The sequence below is a fragment of the Acanthaster planci genome, linkage group LG18 (genome assembly GCF_054643075.1).
Source record: "Acanthaster planci isolate LZ-2023a linkage group LG18, COTS_SCS, whole genome shotgun sequence".
NCBI lineage: Eukaryota > Metazoa > Echinodermata > Asteroidea > Valvatida > Acanthasteridae > Acanthaster > Acanthaster planci.
Genome location: NC_141794.1, coordinates 10,693,244 through 10,709,089, shown reverse-complemented (window position 1 = coordinate 10,709,089; position 15,846 = coordinate 10,693,244). Strand labels below are relative to the sequence as shown.

Below are 15,846 nucleotides of genomic sequence, written 5' to 3'. Positions count from 1 at the left end.
CACAATTTTGTTCAAATTAGAAGTCGTGGTCTGCTCTTTTGCAGCTGTTGAAAGAAAGACCTCATTTTCAAAAGTCGGTTTGGATCAAGAGCAAAATGTAACTGAAACCCAACGCATCGACTGATTAGCCTAGCAACCAAATCATACTTGGTAGCTAAACATCCATACCTTGTGTGGTCTCCTCCAAGCGTTTCTCCATGTTCTCCTTATAAGTCTGGGCAGCCAGGCTCTGCTCTTTCAGGCTAGTCTCGATGGCTGCGCTGATGGACTTGTACTGCTCCAGATGCTTCTTGGACTTCTCCGCTTGGTCCTTCAGAACTGATTATAAATCGACACAAAAAGACATCAGCGATTGTGCCTGTGATCAAGGATCTTGCCTGAGGACATTAACACCGTCTGGTTCCCACACACATCTCTGAGGTCTGGTCCGGATTTTCTGAATCTTGATCACCCGTCTGTCTTCGGCTTCCCGTTCCTGATTTTGGTCAACCTGCCCCCAGCACTCTGAGTTGCAATTTAGCACCATTTCCTTGTTACATACCAGTATATACATCAAACCGTTTAACATGAGGCCACAGTTTGGACTAATTAAGAATCAGTTCCAACTGTAACCACTCAGAATTTACAGTGAAGCTTATCACAAAGCCAATGACAGTGGGAAAGCCTGATTTGGGAAAAACTATTGTCATTATGTGGACACTGACCTTTGACTTGGTCTTCGGCCATCCTGAGCTTGGTCTTCAACTCTCGGACCTCCTCTTCGTTGCTGGACACGACCACAGTCTGCTGGGACCTGGAGGCTAGGGCTGTGCAATTACAACAGAGATGGTCTGATCACGGCACAATCAAAGGCTACATCATCAATATTCATTTCCCAAGGAGCAAAACACAAGTTTTGTTTCTACTTTTTGGTATGAAATAAAAACTACCGTAACAGTGGGAAAAACATTTCTCACCACTCGATAAGGTTGTAAAACATTCTTGAGAGTAAAATCACGTTATGTCAACAATAACCTCGACAAATTTTGGCTGCAATCAGTTCAAAGAAAGAACTCTTTTCCTTATCGCATACTTTTCTAATGAGCCCCATGTATGTGTGATGAAGACTTTTGAACAAGAAATGTATACATGTAGTTCTAGATGTGTTCCAAATTTGAGAAAAATAAGCTCACCTTCATTTTTATCCTTTAGAGCACTCTCGTACTTGATCTGAGCTGCTACCAGCTGGGCTTCTACGGATGAACACTGCAGACATGGTGGACAAGTAAATCCAACAAAATATTCACGACTCATACATATACATGACTCAGCTCTGCTTCTGACGTCAACAGACAAATGTTTGATCTGAGCTGCCGTCAAGGGAGTTTGCACACATAAACACTGTCGACAAGTAAATAAGAACAGAATATTGACAGAAGTCGTATATATTCACGAGTAAGCTCTTGGGAAGGGACCTGCAAGAGGACGTGAGATGGACTCAAACTACAGCACTGATCCCTATCAGCCTTGAGCAGAAGCACCCCCTCATTGGTTGAAAAGAGCCATGTTGGTGGGGCTATGTTGCCGGTAGCAGCGTGACCGTAACCAGTACACTTCACAGTCGTTTGTGAACCAGCCAAGTGCAGTTCTGACCAAAGGAGCCTCTGCTGCTCTGAAAATTGCACCCTCTCTTGGTCTTGCTCGGGGCTCATACCTGTTCCTTCATGTGCTGGAGGTCAGTCTTTGTCTTGTTCAAGCTTTCCCTTGTCTTCTGGTGGTTGTCCAGCTCGTGGTTCAGCTGTCGCTGAAGGCTCTGTACCCGACCCTGAAACAAATATATGCCATTCAGAGTTTGTCAATTTTCCCACCATCTAACTTTTGTCTAGAGAGAAGCAGATGTGCTTGGCCAACTGGCGGTTTTCAACATTCTCGTTGCATCATGGGATTGGGTGGCATACATATACCATTCTATACACACTAGAAAAGTTGTGCGAGAAAAATTGGACTTGGTTTCAAATTTCACGAAGCTCAGATCATAAACACTGCTTGGCATATTCACATGCTTAGTATGAAACAGCAGGGAACCAGTCACAATCAATAGAAGCTGTATGGCAGTTTGGTCAGTATATCTGTTGTTGCTAAGCACATGTTTTATTTTTCACGCTTAGCCGCTACTATACAAGGTGACAGATTAAGTGTTCTGATACATGTACACAAGGCAAAGCAGAGTGGAGATATTTCCAATGCATGAATCTGAAACTTCACTTGTTTGATACATCACCTGAATAACTCGTTAGGAAACTTTGTGTACAGGTCGCCATCTTACTTTGCCGGCCCACAATGAAATGCAACATGAACATTTCACATTCTTCCTTGTGTGACTTACAGTTTGCTCTATTTGATAGCCTATCTGCTCCGAGTGGAACAAAAGAGGGCGTGTTTTTTTGGTACTCACCGCGACGGTGCGCCACGAGGCGGGCAAGTACAATTTAAACGCGCGTTTGACGCAGAGCTCGCTCGAGTACGCGTAACTAATTTACTCCAGCATGTAGGGTCTACGTGTACACGCAGAACACGTGCAAGAACCCGCTTGTAACCACCTGTCTTTCTTTTCGCCGATTGGGGGTGCACTATAGCTCGGGGTGGATACTCTAAGTCAGATAGATAAGGAAATGTTTACTACCAGTGTTTTAAATTTGCAGGCACAGCCTAAAACCATGCGTAGGTTTGGAGAGCCATCAATGCACTCGCCGCGTACATGTTGTATGTATAATGTCTTTCTATGAATGAAGAGCAGCAAGTGGGCATATCGCTGAAGTGTACGGTGAGAAAAGTAGGTATAATTTAGGGTGTAACCCACAGCCATGCCATTGGTTATACCAAATAATTTAGGTCACATGGTCCACAATTCATCAATCACATGACAGGGATTTATTCAGGAGTACGATAAGCTGTATAGAAATGGTCTATGTTCATATCCAGACGATAAACCCAGTAGCAATGCAACCAGCGCCGACATTTACCTCCCATGTCTTGAGCACCACGCGGTGTTGGTCGTTTTCGCCTTCTATTCGCCGTCTTAGCAGGTTCAGTTCGCGCTCCATTGCCTCCATCTGATTGGTCAGCCTGGCTTTGCTCTCGAACTCCGACCTCTCCAGGTTGTTCTGCAAACCCCACAACAGAAGAGAAAAGGGCAACGTGTCAGCGACATTCCATTAAGCATCAGAGAAGAACTTGTATTGGCTAAAAGTCACACCTTGCTGACGAAGCTGGATTCGTCAGTCAGCACAATAACAAATGCAGAACAAATGCCACAAAAAGACACTATTTAAGCTACAACGAACAAATACAAACATTTGCCACCTGCAGATAGTGGAAGCGGGGGCTAGAACCTTGTGAATGAATGGCATCTTAAACCTGATGAAATGCTTCCAAGCAAGGTCATGTGCCTGCAATGAAGACTAAATTCATCCTTTTCAATTTGAGAGCTCTGTCGCCACGTCCATCACAAGCCCCTTACTGCTTTCTCACAGATCTTCACAAGTTAGCTACATGTAGTCTCAAGTCAAGTCGCAAGATGCTCAAATGAACTGTGACAAAAGCATCAATCTACGACTGTTCTTCCTTTTATTCCACTGTGTTACTAGGGCTGGACTGAAATGACTCACTATAAAACTGACTTTCAAAGGGGGGGGGCTCCCCCGTGCACAGAGACATTACAGATATTTGCTCTGAACTTTCTCATGTTTTAAACTTCTGTTATATTTTGGAAGGGGGAAGTTAGATTTCCAACCTGGATGGTTTCCAAGTTTGTCAGAAGCAAGGTCTGGCTCTGGTGCTCCCTCTGCATGCTCTCTTTCTCCTGGAGTAGTCTGGCCTCCACCCCCTTGAGGAGGTCTCTCTCATCTGTCAGATTCTTGCAGGCCACTTCTGCTCTAGTCAGTTTCTCGTTGGCGGCCATCAGGTCCTGAGGGACAAAACGGATCAAAGATCTGAAACCCAGACGAGCTGGGGGGGTGGGGGTTTCGGTTCTCTCAATTGAATGGAGTTCTGCCCTCCCCTTGAGATCTCAGCTGTCTGATGTCCAATCATATTGAAACTTGGCATGCACATAGACACATTCATTACTTCTCACATCTAGTAAGTTTTAATTTTCATGTAATTTAACGTAGGCTCTTGTTTCAGTCATTTCTGATTCAAGCTCTCGTGCATTGATGCATGGCACTAAACACATGCATTGCTGACTGACAGGTCTAGGACAAGGGAGCATTTGACAACAATGCCAGGTCCATTTCTCAGAAACTTGCCAATGTGACCATAAATTATATTGAATGATTCCCGAAGGCTTGGGCTACATAAAAATGTACACACAATCTGGCAATCCCAGGGAAATTGTTGGGCAATGGGCAAATTTCTTCTCCCCCCATTCTCATTTTGTTTTCTGTACCTTCCACGTTTGTGACGTGATCCCAAATGGGCGAGTCACATGACCATCATAGATTTTGTTTCTGTTTCCATTCAAAAGATCAAATAGGGCTCTCTGATTTGATATATCACTCAATATGGCGGTCTGATGAGAAAGGTCATTATTTGGGTGAAAATGTTGCAGGTGGATGTGAGCCCCAAGCTGAACCACAAGAGGGTGCCATTTTCCTAGCAACGGAGGCTCCTTTGGTCAGAACTGCACTTTGCTGGTCCGCAGACGACTATGAAATGCATGCAGTATTAAAAGGTCATGTCCATTAGGACCTAATGGCTCTTTTCGCCGATGGGGGGGGGGCTTCTGCTCAAGGTGGATTAGTTTCCGCATGGTGCCGGATTCTTTCAAAGGCCGTTCCCTTAAAACTAATGGTAGCTCGGGGACTTATGACTCGTTTTGTCAGGATGGATCAAACACAACTCCCCACCAACCTGTGTGAGTGAGTTGATTCTCTGCTGGTTCTTGACGAGTTCTGCCGAGTATTTCTGGCTCTTGTCCCTGTGGGACGCAATCTCCTTCTTGTACCCATCCACATTAGACTGGAGGATCTTGTACCGCTCACCGGCAAAATCAAGCTGTGGAGAGTTAAGATAAAAATGACACAATCCTCAATAAAAACAAATCAATGTTATTATCGTGCAGATATGCCATATACAGGTACATGAATGCTGCTGTTGGCAGAAAGGAGTGTTTCCATAAGGTACATCAAGAGGCTCCAACCAGGTTTTTCTCTCGAGCAAAACATTCTTCGGAGTCAGCGCTGATCAAAGGCCACTGGCAACAACTGATTCTCTGGACTCTGATTGGATGACTTTTTTGTGCAGTGGAGGAGCAGGGATCATAACTGAGATGCGCACATTACATACGAGTGCAAGATACCCACAATGCCACGCATTTCCTTCACACACAGGCACAAATTCCTTGAAGAGGTCAGCAATCACTGGTGCCCAGAGTACTGATGACCATATGGGAATTGAAGGGATACCAGTGATAACATGCACTGGTTGTGTCCATACAGAAATCTTTGCTCTAAATACGGCAACTCAACCGACATGGTTTTAAGTAGCAATTTATTGGCTTGCTGATCAGGGGAAATACTTTGAAAGCCTGGTCAACCAGTATACCACACACAAGTAAAGCCATGTGTACATCAACTCCCTGCAGCGGTCCCCCCCAAAGAAGGACTGAGGGAGAGAAATAAGCAAGGTATTGCCTCTCATTTCAGAAAGGACATGAGTTTCATTTTCTTGTTGCTGGTCTGTACAAATCTTGTGTAAAGCCATGTACCCTGGTAAAAATTTGAAAACTTAAGAAGGCAAAAACGGGGAAAAAAGCACAATGAATGAAAAAAGAGATGAAAGTCACCAATATGCTTGCCAAAACCTCAAAAGTTACCCATCCCACTCTGTTAATATTACTTTGCCCGCCCCAAAAAATCCTAATGATGCCCACGGTGGTACTGACACATGGGGACTGATTGCCTTTAAATCTGCATTAGTTTACAGTTTAATTTTACAAGCTCATACACTCATACATTGTTTTAAATGTTTGAAAATCAATGACATTCAAATGTTTTAGGTTTTGTAATTATTTTTCAGTGAGATCTTAGCAAACTAATCTATCTCCAGAATCAGTCTTTATCTCTAGTTGAAGAATCACCTTTATACACGGCAGTTATATGAAATCTTTTCCAGTACCTAGATACATGTATGTACCAAATGACAAATAAAGTCACTACAGAAAAAAAATTTTACAACGGATTTAGCATCATCGCTTTGTAACTGGCTGCCCTTAGGTTCCACAAAACCAGAACTTTATTGCAACTGTACAAAGTATTCCCTTCCATTACTCCTGCAGCTTCGGTCCACTAGACTAAACAGCAACTGAAAAATTCCAGCCATCATGGTTTCGTCCGCAAGCCTTTCCGTTATTGAAATGTTATTTATTACAGTAATGTAATGAGCAAATACAGCTTGGGAAAGGAGTCATTGGTTGGAAGATTAATTTCTAATGCATTCCAAACACAATTCTCATCATCAAAGCCGGTCAGAGTGAATTGAAGAGCAATATCCATCATTCCTGTTTCCCAAAGGCTTCTTTTGCTCAACGTTATGCCATTAATCATTTCCTTTGTGTCTTGGAAAAGGCGCCAACACACAGAATCCACAGCAACAGGTAGTTTTTCTGTCATTTGGGTGTAGTGAGACTTCGTACCACTTACATATATACCAACAACGACGATTGTTCAATTTGAAATATGTAGCACATACATTTAATGACAACAGCAAAAGAGTCTTTTGTTGGTTATTTCGATCATTATTATAATCAGCACAAATTTACCTTGTACATTCAAAGCCACTTCTAGTTTTCAGCTGGCGTAACTGAACCTCCACACTGTAAATGAAACACTCTGATGTAGCTGACGCATCGTTCTAATTCTGTTAGAATTCACCTACCACCTGCCAAGAGTCGCCATGTACTTGGTCAAAGTTGTTGGCATTGTAGCCATCACTGCAGTGATCAATGCTGCATGGGGGTCAGACTTCTGTCCCTCTCTGCCCGCCATGAACTGTTCCTGCCCGTCAGGGTGGCAACTGTGGCAGAAAGCGTGCTATCGCCTCACTGAATCAAAGGCTAACTGGGAGAGCAGCAAGTCAGCTTGTCAAAACCTAGGAGGCATGATGGCTGCCCCCCATTCACTTGAAGAAATGAAGTTCATGGCAGATTTGGCACGACAGAAGCACGGCAACTACATCGTCTGGATTGCTTGCAATGACACTGAAGTTGAAGGAAACTGGACGTGTGACAGCCAGGAAGGGAGCAAGCCGTTCATGGCATGGGATTCTGGGCAACCGGATGATGCTGATAATATTCAAGACTGTGCTGCAATAGCAGCAGAACATGATGACAGGATGGATGATGCTCTCTGTAGTGAATCCTATGATGCTGTTTGTATTTGTCAGGCTGCCTGCACTCCTCACCCAACCCAACCCCGTCGCTACTGCTTCTCTACCGACACCCATGGCTGTATTCTCAACTCAACCTGCCTCCTCGACCACGTCATCCGAGACTTTGTCACTGACAGCATCGCTGCCTGTGGCTCGGCCTGCGCCAAGGAGCCTGGATGTCGCTCCTTCAACATCAAGAAAAACGGAGACGGCAAGAAACTGTGCCAGTTGAACAACAGCACCAGTTCCGAAGACAAGGACAAGTTCCAAACCATCGGTGATTTCTGTATCTACTCAGAAGTTTGCATCGGCTAGCTTATGACAATCTGGGGCAAGCAGTTTACAGAACTTGACCTGGAAGACAATAATTTTGATTTGGCCGGTGGCCATAAACATTATGGTTTGTAAGTTTGGCAATGTCATATACAACAAAGGCTTTCAATGCATCCCCGAAGGATGAGACAGACAGGGATGAGACAATGAGGTACGGTAGATATTTGGCCTCTCATTCTCAACATCATTCATTTCAGTTTTCACAGATACGGTACGGTGCAATATCACTCCTTAAATTCAATTCTGGACATTTCACCTGTCTCCCAATATTAATTTTGGAAGCAAATGGAAATTTCAAAAATTAGCTTGCTTTGATTGGTGTCTGTACTGGTGTCATGTGTAAAAAAAAATGCTTTTACGAAAATTTTTTCTCTGAGGCCCATAAATTTACTTTACTCTTCTGGAATTTGGAAGTTTCCTGTTTTATACAAATTAAATGTTAAAATTAATCATTTCCATGTGGCTACACACAAATTTAGTGCAAATATCTATATGTGCTAAGCGCAATAATCACTTTTTGACCACTGATGAATAACAGTTAAAAGTAATGATTCAGTGTATTTCAAGGAACAAATCACGCTTTACGCGTAAATGGATTTAACCCCCAATTTGAAATGTCCCTGCTGTGTTGATATCCCTTTTGTGTGTTTTTCTGGTTTCACTGACGGGAACAAATAGCAAGTTCCACCGATTTGAGTCACAATCATTCCCTCTGGTACTATTACCCTCAACACCTCAAAATTCAGTCATTTCCATTACATTTGAGTAAAGGAATAGATTGGTTAACTACATGTAACTTGGAGAATAAGTCAACTTTTGGGGAAGGTGAACGACCCCTCCCTCTAAGCATGTGGCCCTTCCCATTCAGATTTCTTTTGAGAGAAAGAAAATGACGTAAAGATATCTCTGCAAATTTAAGAACTTGGTCAAAATACACTGGGCAGGATATTCTTTGCGTGCATGTACAACACGTATTATTTTTAAAGGTAATTTGAAATTCCTCCAAAAACATCTCAGCCCTTGTTCTGTTTGCAATCCTTTAACCTTTCAATTTTTATATATAATCACTAATCGCTATCGCTTATGACTTCTAATCATTTGATCGGTCCAAAACTACAACCACATTGACATCTCTGAAGTTGTTGGACATCACTTATTTAATAGAATAATTCAAATGGCTTATATCACATGATCCATTTCTACTCAGAGGTATTCAACCTGAGATACATGCACAGAGATAAAAGCAGTGATTTGGTTTTTTCCAATAAATAATCAGCACTGTAGATAGAGAACAGAAATTTTACCTTTTGTGTCGTTTTCTTTGTGTGTCAGGATGTCACTGCACCTTCAGAGTATTTCGAGTAAATGTATACAGGTAAAAAAATAAACCCAAGAGCAAGAGAAGAGGCCAAATTTACGGTAGACAATCCATCGCGATTAAGCACAAATTGTACGTAATTTGGGGATATTTGGTTGATTGAGGCATTCCCCGCACTACAAAAACACCAATTCGCACTAAGTGATTCTGAATTTTCAACCAAGATAAACAAACATTTGGATAAATTCTAGTTTTCAGGGTACAGCATAGTTTGATAGCGAAATGAGACTTTGTCAACTACATCTATTTATTTTTTGAGTACCTCCATGTACATGTACATCACACGATCACGGCACGTAGGAGTTTGTGCAGACTTCTGTGCACCTCCGTCAAAGTGGTCTTCACAGACATTTCGTTAAGGTCATGGCGTCTTTGTTGTGTCAGGTTTGAAGGGCACATGTACATGAACCATATCACAGAACAAACGGTATCTGCCAAGTGGGTAACAGAATCGTCAGACAGGAGCATTACATGTAGGTCTAAGGCAAGGACCCAAGTTGGGCAAAGGGCTGAGAGACTTATGACTATCTGGCTCAATAATCCAACAATGACGGCGGCATTTGTAAAAGAGCCTGCTCTTTATTGTAGTCATTCTGTCAAGGTACATTTAATTTAGTGAGCACAGCGTTTCCAGGAAATACTGGAAAAAAAATACATCCCCTGGTGCGGCTGCCATGCGTAGAATACGTGAATCAAACAGCCCTTCCAGTCTCGTCTGTATATTCAATCCCTCGTATTTACCCCTAGACCATGCCAAATGTGGAACCAGACCCTGGGCAAGCATACACGCATGTGTGCGACTGGAAAAAACAGTACACTGGATGAGTGGGCACGTTGTGGCAAAGTGCTCATTTACCCAGTGTGTTCTTCCGGAAATCCGCCCACGACAGTAAAATGAGACCGTGACACTGGTATGTAACTCTAGCATGCTTCCTCATAGCACTTCTGGTACCTCACAGAATTTATAAGTCAAAACACTGAAGGCTAATTGCCCCAGCTGTGAGGGTGGAACATCTACACATGTAAAACAAAAAAAATTCCAAAGTCCATTCCAAGATTTTACGAAATGTTTCAACGGAGCATTATCCCCTTTAGAGGTTCAACATTTTGATTGATGAGATCAAGCATTCATTTTTATTGTTAATGACGCCGGTAAAACGTAATCTGATTTTCAGAACATTTTACTGCTCAGTCATATCAAAGGAATATCGTGAATTCATCACCAGGACTTTGTGTCAACTACTTATATTGTATACAATTTGTTGTGTTTAAAGTTTTCAATGACACCACGGTAAGGGTGACACGTTGACAGGTTTCAACAGTATGGGGAAGTTTTCTGACCGTTTTTTTTCAAATTAAATGTCAATCCCCATCCTTAAGAAGCTGGGCATTCTTGGTATCCTGATTAATTCTTCCCTCCCCCCCCCCATTTCTGTGACTGGTATTTCAAACTTCTAGCAACCATGGCAACTGTCCTCTCAAAGATACCATTAGGTTTATTAATCCCTGGAGAGCATTTTCTATGCACTCCAATATCACTTCTTTGCCATTTTCCCCCGTTTTACCGCTGTGCCATTTTCAAGGCGGTGAAATATTACCTTCAAATTATTACAACCAGAACCATCCTAACGATCCCATCATTTCTATTGAACATTGTCGCTTCCAGAGCAGTCAGTTTAACGTAAAGAAGCCGGTACCGATACTTCTCATTTCACAAGGGAAGAATTGTCAGGACTCCTTCCATTATCATCAGCTCGATAAAATGTTTACACAAAAATTAATTTTAAAAACCTTTCTCAGCAAGTTTTGTTTGCATTTTAGATCATTCTTTCTGTCAGCAACAAATGCGTATTGTTTTCATTGGATTGTCAGGACTCCTACCATTTATCATCGCCATTTTGTTTGCATTTTAGATCATTATTCCTGTCAGCAAAAGACACATTGTTTTCATTGGTGAAGTCCATATTTTATTTTGCGTTATCAGGACCTCCTATTCGGATTAAAAAATGCAGGGGACGGTGACTCATAGATCTCGTTTCTGAAGAAAAATATACACAAGAAGTGAGAGTCGTCCCTTCACGGTTTCACTGCGGGGGGAATGTTTCCATTGTCAAACTCATGGAAGAATTCGTGTGATCGAAAAACTGCATGACTTTTTGAGTCACTGCTAGTTTCATGTATTACAAAGACGTCAATGAAATTTGACAGGCAAAGGTAATATCTGCAATGGCTTTGTCGTCTACAGTCGGTGACTGAGCAGTGGCTGATCTCACAATTTCATCGGCAATCTTTCAGTAATTCAGGTTTACTCTCATGTTTATAGCACTGAACCATTTATGCACTGCATATTATTGAGGTCAACACAGACGCAACTACCTCAGCATCTACCATAAGACAGTCACAACCAAAACGGGGCACAAATCTGATGAAAAACACCCTCATTACCGTATCATTTTCCCTCAACGACTTGGAAGTGGACACGTAACCACAGCAACAAGACCTCACGTCAATTGTTTTGATTGTACTTCAACTTTTATTCAGCGTCATAGAGCCTCCATTCTCCGACTGGAACACACAGCTCAAGATCTGCCTAGAGACTCGCCATGTACTTGCTCAAAGTTGTTGGGACTGTAGCCATCACTGCAGCCATCAACACTGCATGGGGGTCAGACTTCTGTCCCTCTCTGCCCACCATGAAATGTTCCTGCCTGTCAGGGTGGCAACTGTGGCAGAAAGCGTGTTATCGCCTCACTGAATCAAAGGCTAACTGGGAGAGCAGCAAGTCAGCTTGTCAAAACCTAGGAGGCATGATGGCTGCCCCCCATTCACTTGAAGAAGTGAAGTTCATGGCAGATTTGGCACGGCAGAAGGATAGCGACTACTACACCTGGATTGCTTGCAATGACATTGAAGTTGAAGGAAACTGGACGTGTGACGGCTGGGAAGGAAGCAAGCCGTTCATGGGATGGCAGCCTGGGCAACCGGATGATGATGGAGGGAATCAAGACTGTGCTGCAATAGCTGCAAGACATAACGACAGTATGGATGATGGTGGCTGTAGTGAATCCCATGATGCCATTTGTATTTGTCAGGCTGTCTGCACTCCTCGCCCAACCCAACCCCGTCAATACTGCTTCTCCAGCAACACTCCCATCCCAATGCTCAACTCAACCTGCCTCCTTGACCACGTCATTGGGGAGTTTATCATCGACAGCGTCACCAACTGTGGTTCGGCCTGCCTGAAGGAGCTCAGATGCAGCTCCTTCAACATCAAGAAAAACGGAGATGGCAAGAAACTGTGCCAGCTGAACAACAGCACAAGCTCCGAAGACAAGGACAAGTTCAAAACCATTGGGGATTTCTGTATCTATCTGGAGGAATGCATTGGCTAATTCAGACATTATCAGAGGTGTACTTCGCAAACAAGAACCTAGTGGAAACAGAACTTGGTGGGACTCTTATTACGGAATGAGACAAGATGACTTTGTGAACATTATTTCTCTGCCACATGAAACAAAACCAAGAGCAGGAAAACAAACAAGGTAAAAACTAATATTTATTTGGCCATCCTTTCAAACACGTCAGAAGGGGGTTTCAAACGAAATACAGTGTGTACCATAGAACAAGAAATTTGTCCAATTGTAAACAATGGGAACTTTAACCTGCTTTTCAATTTGATCAGTGTCATTATTGGACACAAAATCTTAATGTTAACACATTATGTTGAAATACTAAATATACATGTAATGTCTTTGCATGTTTTGTGAAAGTCTACCAACAATGAGGTCATAGTCAAAGGCTTTATCATACACAGTGCAATGGATATCATAAACTCGACTTTCACATCGTGTTTCACCTTTATTAAGCAACATTTCTTTCTTGAGTTATCACAGAAGACGTTCTATTTGCATGATATTCAAAAATATCTGACCATTTGTTTAAAATCAGTCTTGATTTTCTATATTTTGGTCCATTTCTTGTGGCTGTTGTACATACATGTATTCTTGTATTGTGTAATGAAATTTGACATTTTCAGCTGTCATTTCATTTCAAGCTAATTTTATGTTTATTGTTTTAAATGTATAAAAAGTAAACAATCTTTTAATAACCAACTTTTTCTAAAATGTTTTCCATGTAGAGTTTCATCTTTTATCTTTGTATTTTACAGTTCAGTGAGATTTCAAGAATATGTTTGGGTCATTCCATGAGGTTGAGGCACAATTTGTGACAGTGTCAAGTCTTACATGGATCCCGTAAAAACGATCATTATTTCCCTGCGTGGGGATTCTAAACTGACATTGTTATACAACTTGCAAGGCTGAATACAGAGGGGTGTGTTATTTTTACAGAAAAAAATGACCTTCATGTACTCTATAGTTCATGACAGACAGTAAAAGTTACCCATGTAATAAGGACATCGTCAAAAACTGTGCCCCAACCTAATGGAATGACAAATTTGTCAGCAAATAAACTGCATGTACTGCCAATGAACCAAGCTGGGGAGCTATCTACATGCAGGTTGAATGAAAATGGCCTAATTCAAATATGAACACTGCATCCTGTGCTCTTCACTAGTATAATTTTAACAATTACAATCCAGAAGAACAGGTCATTGGCCTTTGGACTGCAACAAGTTGTGATAATTTCACATTCAACCATTAGTTTATCCATTTCAAAATGCTTGTGGTTTGAGCCAAACTCCATCTACCGTTCTGACCAGATCTAGTGGAATCAACCTACAGACTTTCTCACATATTGTGCAGCATTTTTAAATATCGCACGGATTGTTCAAGTCGCATGTTTTAGGATTTTATTATTCAATTTGGAGAGTCCGAGGGGAAAGAGGTGTTATCTTGTTCATCAGAAAAGATTTTGAGACAAGTGGAGATTGAGTAAGATGCAAAACACCCACAGATGATGAAAGGGATAGTTTACTGCTCCAATGATGCACAGTGAAAGTATTCATGGACTAGACTATAGTGAAATTGAAACTTGTACATGTAATTAGCCGTAATATGGCATTTCGTTGGATTGGATTGAAACTAACACTGATGTGTTGATAGTCAAGTCACACACTAGCAAGTTCTTGTTGAACAGCCAAGGCAATGCATGTAAATACCCTACTCCCTAGCCCCTCCCCTATTTCTGGAGGTAAAAAATCCAAACTCTTCAGGCTCAAGTCTTTAAATTTACGACATTTTCAATTACCATTATTCTGGCTGCAACCTTGGGTGTAAATCCTTTGAATTGACCAAATATGAAATTCGGTTGAAATGTTTCCTATGTTGGAGACTGTCAAGTCATTTCCACATGCTAAGTTGCAGTTTCATTCATAACATTCCAACTTGGGTTCTAAGACTGTGCTTCCTAATAGGAAACAGTCAGTATCTATTTTTGAATTAAATCTTGGTGTTGTAGTTAACATCCAGTTTCAAACTCGTCTTTGTCTTTTCTCTGTCTGAGCATCATTAAAGGTCGAGTTTGGGCAGTCTGTTCTTGACACGGAGTTCTTGTTCTCGCACTCAAACAGCGAGAACACGACCTAAGACCACTGTGCCGGGAACAGAATCACACACCACCTCCTTGTCAGGGTTTTAGGCGAACACACAGAAAAACGTGCAAAGTTTTCATTTTTAAACAACCGCAAAAAATAGTGAGATGACTTACAAAGCCGACAACAATGCGAAGTTTTGCAAAATTGACACTCATTATTTCCCACTACCCAGAAATAAATGTTCTTTTTTAAACAGAAATAAATGTTCTTTTTTAAACAGAAATGAATTCAACTCAGTTCAAAAACTTTAAACCCTGAAGAACATACATGGATGCCGGCATGTTGCATGCTGTTTGCCACTAATTTCCAGAGATAAGGGTTGAACATTCCCAACTTTCAAGCGGCCGAATCATGACCAAGAAATCAAGCTATTTGTACACGTACGAGAACAACCCGCCCAAACTCAAGCCATTGGTTCAGATTTTGAAATGCCTTGAAAAAGAATTAGGCAGGGTCTGCATGGTGGTGGGTTGTCATCGAAAGAGTCAAGATGGCAAGCAAGGCCAGAACTACAGAGGAGATCTTAAAATCAAACTCACAAAAGTTAATCTTGCACATGCGCATGTAATTAACCAGCTTGGGCAAGCTAAGCAGCAGATCTTGGATCTAGCAGAGGCACCTGCTAACGGGGAATCCAATCCCTGCTGATCGAACCAATTTTTCTTTACGTAGATCATCTCTACCACTGCCATTTTGCTCGATCTTTCAATTTCTTTTTCGGGGGTGTATAATTCTTGTGCAAAGATGTTACGTCACCAAACAAGACTTACTTTGAAAGTACCGGTACAGAGGCTATATATAAAAGGAACCTAATGCATTCTTTGGCAGGTTCACATTATATGAAATTAAAACAATTCAGTTGCATATTTACTGTTTCAAGGTCAACTCCTGAAATGTTGATATTACAAACTGAGTCAACACAGCAACCATTTTATTTTATCCTAGCTTTTCCTCAAAACCAGAACCTTATTGGTCCAGTGCTAATTGCTCCCTTCTAATATACTCCTTCAACTTCGGTTCATTAAACAGCAACTGAACAATTGAAGCCATCATGGTTTCGTCCGCGGGCCTTTTCCGTTATTGAAATGTTATTCATTACAGGAACTTAATGAGCAAATACAGCTAAGGAAAGGAGTCATTAGTTGGAAGATTAATTTCTAATGCATTCAAACAT

General features: G+C 41.7%; 3 protein-coding genes across 4 annotated transcripts in view; 2 read left to right on the top strand and 1 right to left on the bottom strand.

The window, feature by feature from the left end:
* LOC147796208 (uncharacterized) overlaps nucleotides 1-15,846 on the bottom strand; it is a 52,259-nt gene that overhangs the window by 27,013 nt on the left and 9,400 nt on the right. For both annotated transcript variants that reach the window (XM_087148774.1, XM_087148775.1), the window contains exons 2-8: nucleotides 4,891-5,034; nucleotides 3,773-3,946; nucleotides 3,003-3,143; nucleotides 1,694-1,804; nucleotides 1,173-1,245; nucleotides 705-806; nucleotides 169-318 (exon numbers count right to left, since the gene is read on the bottom strand). In XM_087148774.1, the coding sequence (XP_087004900.1) occupies nucleotides 169-318; nucleotides 705-806; nucleotides 1,173-1,245; nucleotides 1,694-1,804; nucleotides 3,003-3,143; nucleotides 3,773-3,946; nucleotides 4,891-5,034 (895 nt within the window). The remainder of the gene's footprint in view (nucleotides 1-168; nucleotides 319-704; nucleotides 807-1,172; nucleotides 1,246-1,693; nucleotides 1,805-3,002; nucleotides 3,144-3,772; nucleotides 3,947-4,890; nucleotides 5,035-15,846) is intronic.
* On the top strand, nucleotides 6,653-9,025 carry LOC147796212 (C-type lectin mannose-binding isoform-like). Its single transcript, XM_087149022.1, has one exon. The coding sequence runs from the start codon at nucleotides 6,934-6,936 to the stop codon at nucleotides 7,720-7,722; it is 789 nt and encodes a 262-aa protein (XP_087005148.1). The 5' UTR covers nucleotides 6,653-6,933; the 3' UTR covers nucleotides 7,723-9,025.
* On the top strand, nucleotides 11,199-14,540 carry LOC147796211 (uncharacterized). The gene has a single exon (XM_087149086.1). The coding sequence runs from the start codon at nucleotides 11,722-11,724 to the stop codon at nucleotides 12,508-12,510; it is 789 nt and encodes a 262-aa protein (XP_087005212.1). The 5' UTR covers nucleotides 11,199-11,721; the 3' UTR covers nucleotides 12,511-14,540.

What these genes read in the sequence shown, in the direction of transcription:
- LOC147796211 (XM_087149086.1), top strand. Translation starts at nt 11,722, where the DNA reads ATGTACTTGCTCAAAGTTGTTGGGACTGTAGCCATCACTGCAGCCATC.
- LOC147796212 (XM_087149022.1), top strand. Translation starts at nt 6,934, where the DNA reads ATGTACTTGGTCAAAGTTGTTGGCATTGTAGCCATCACTGCAGTGATC.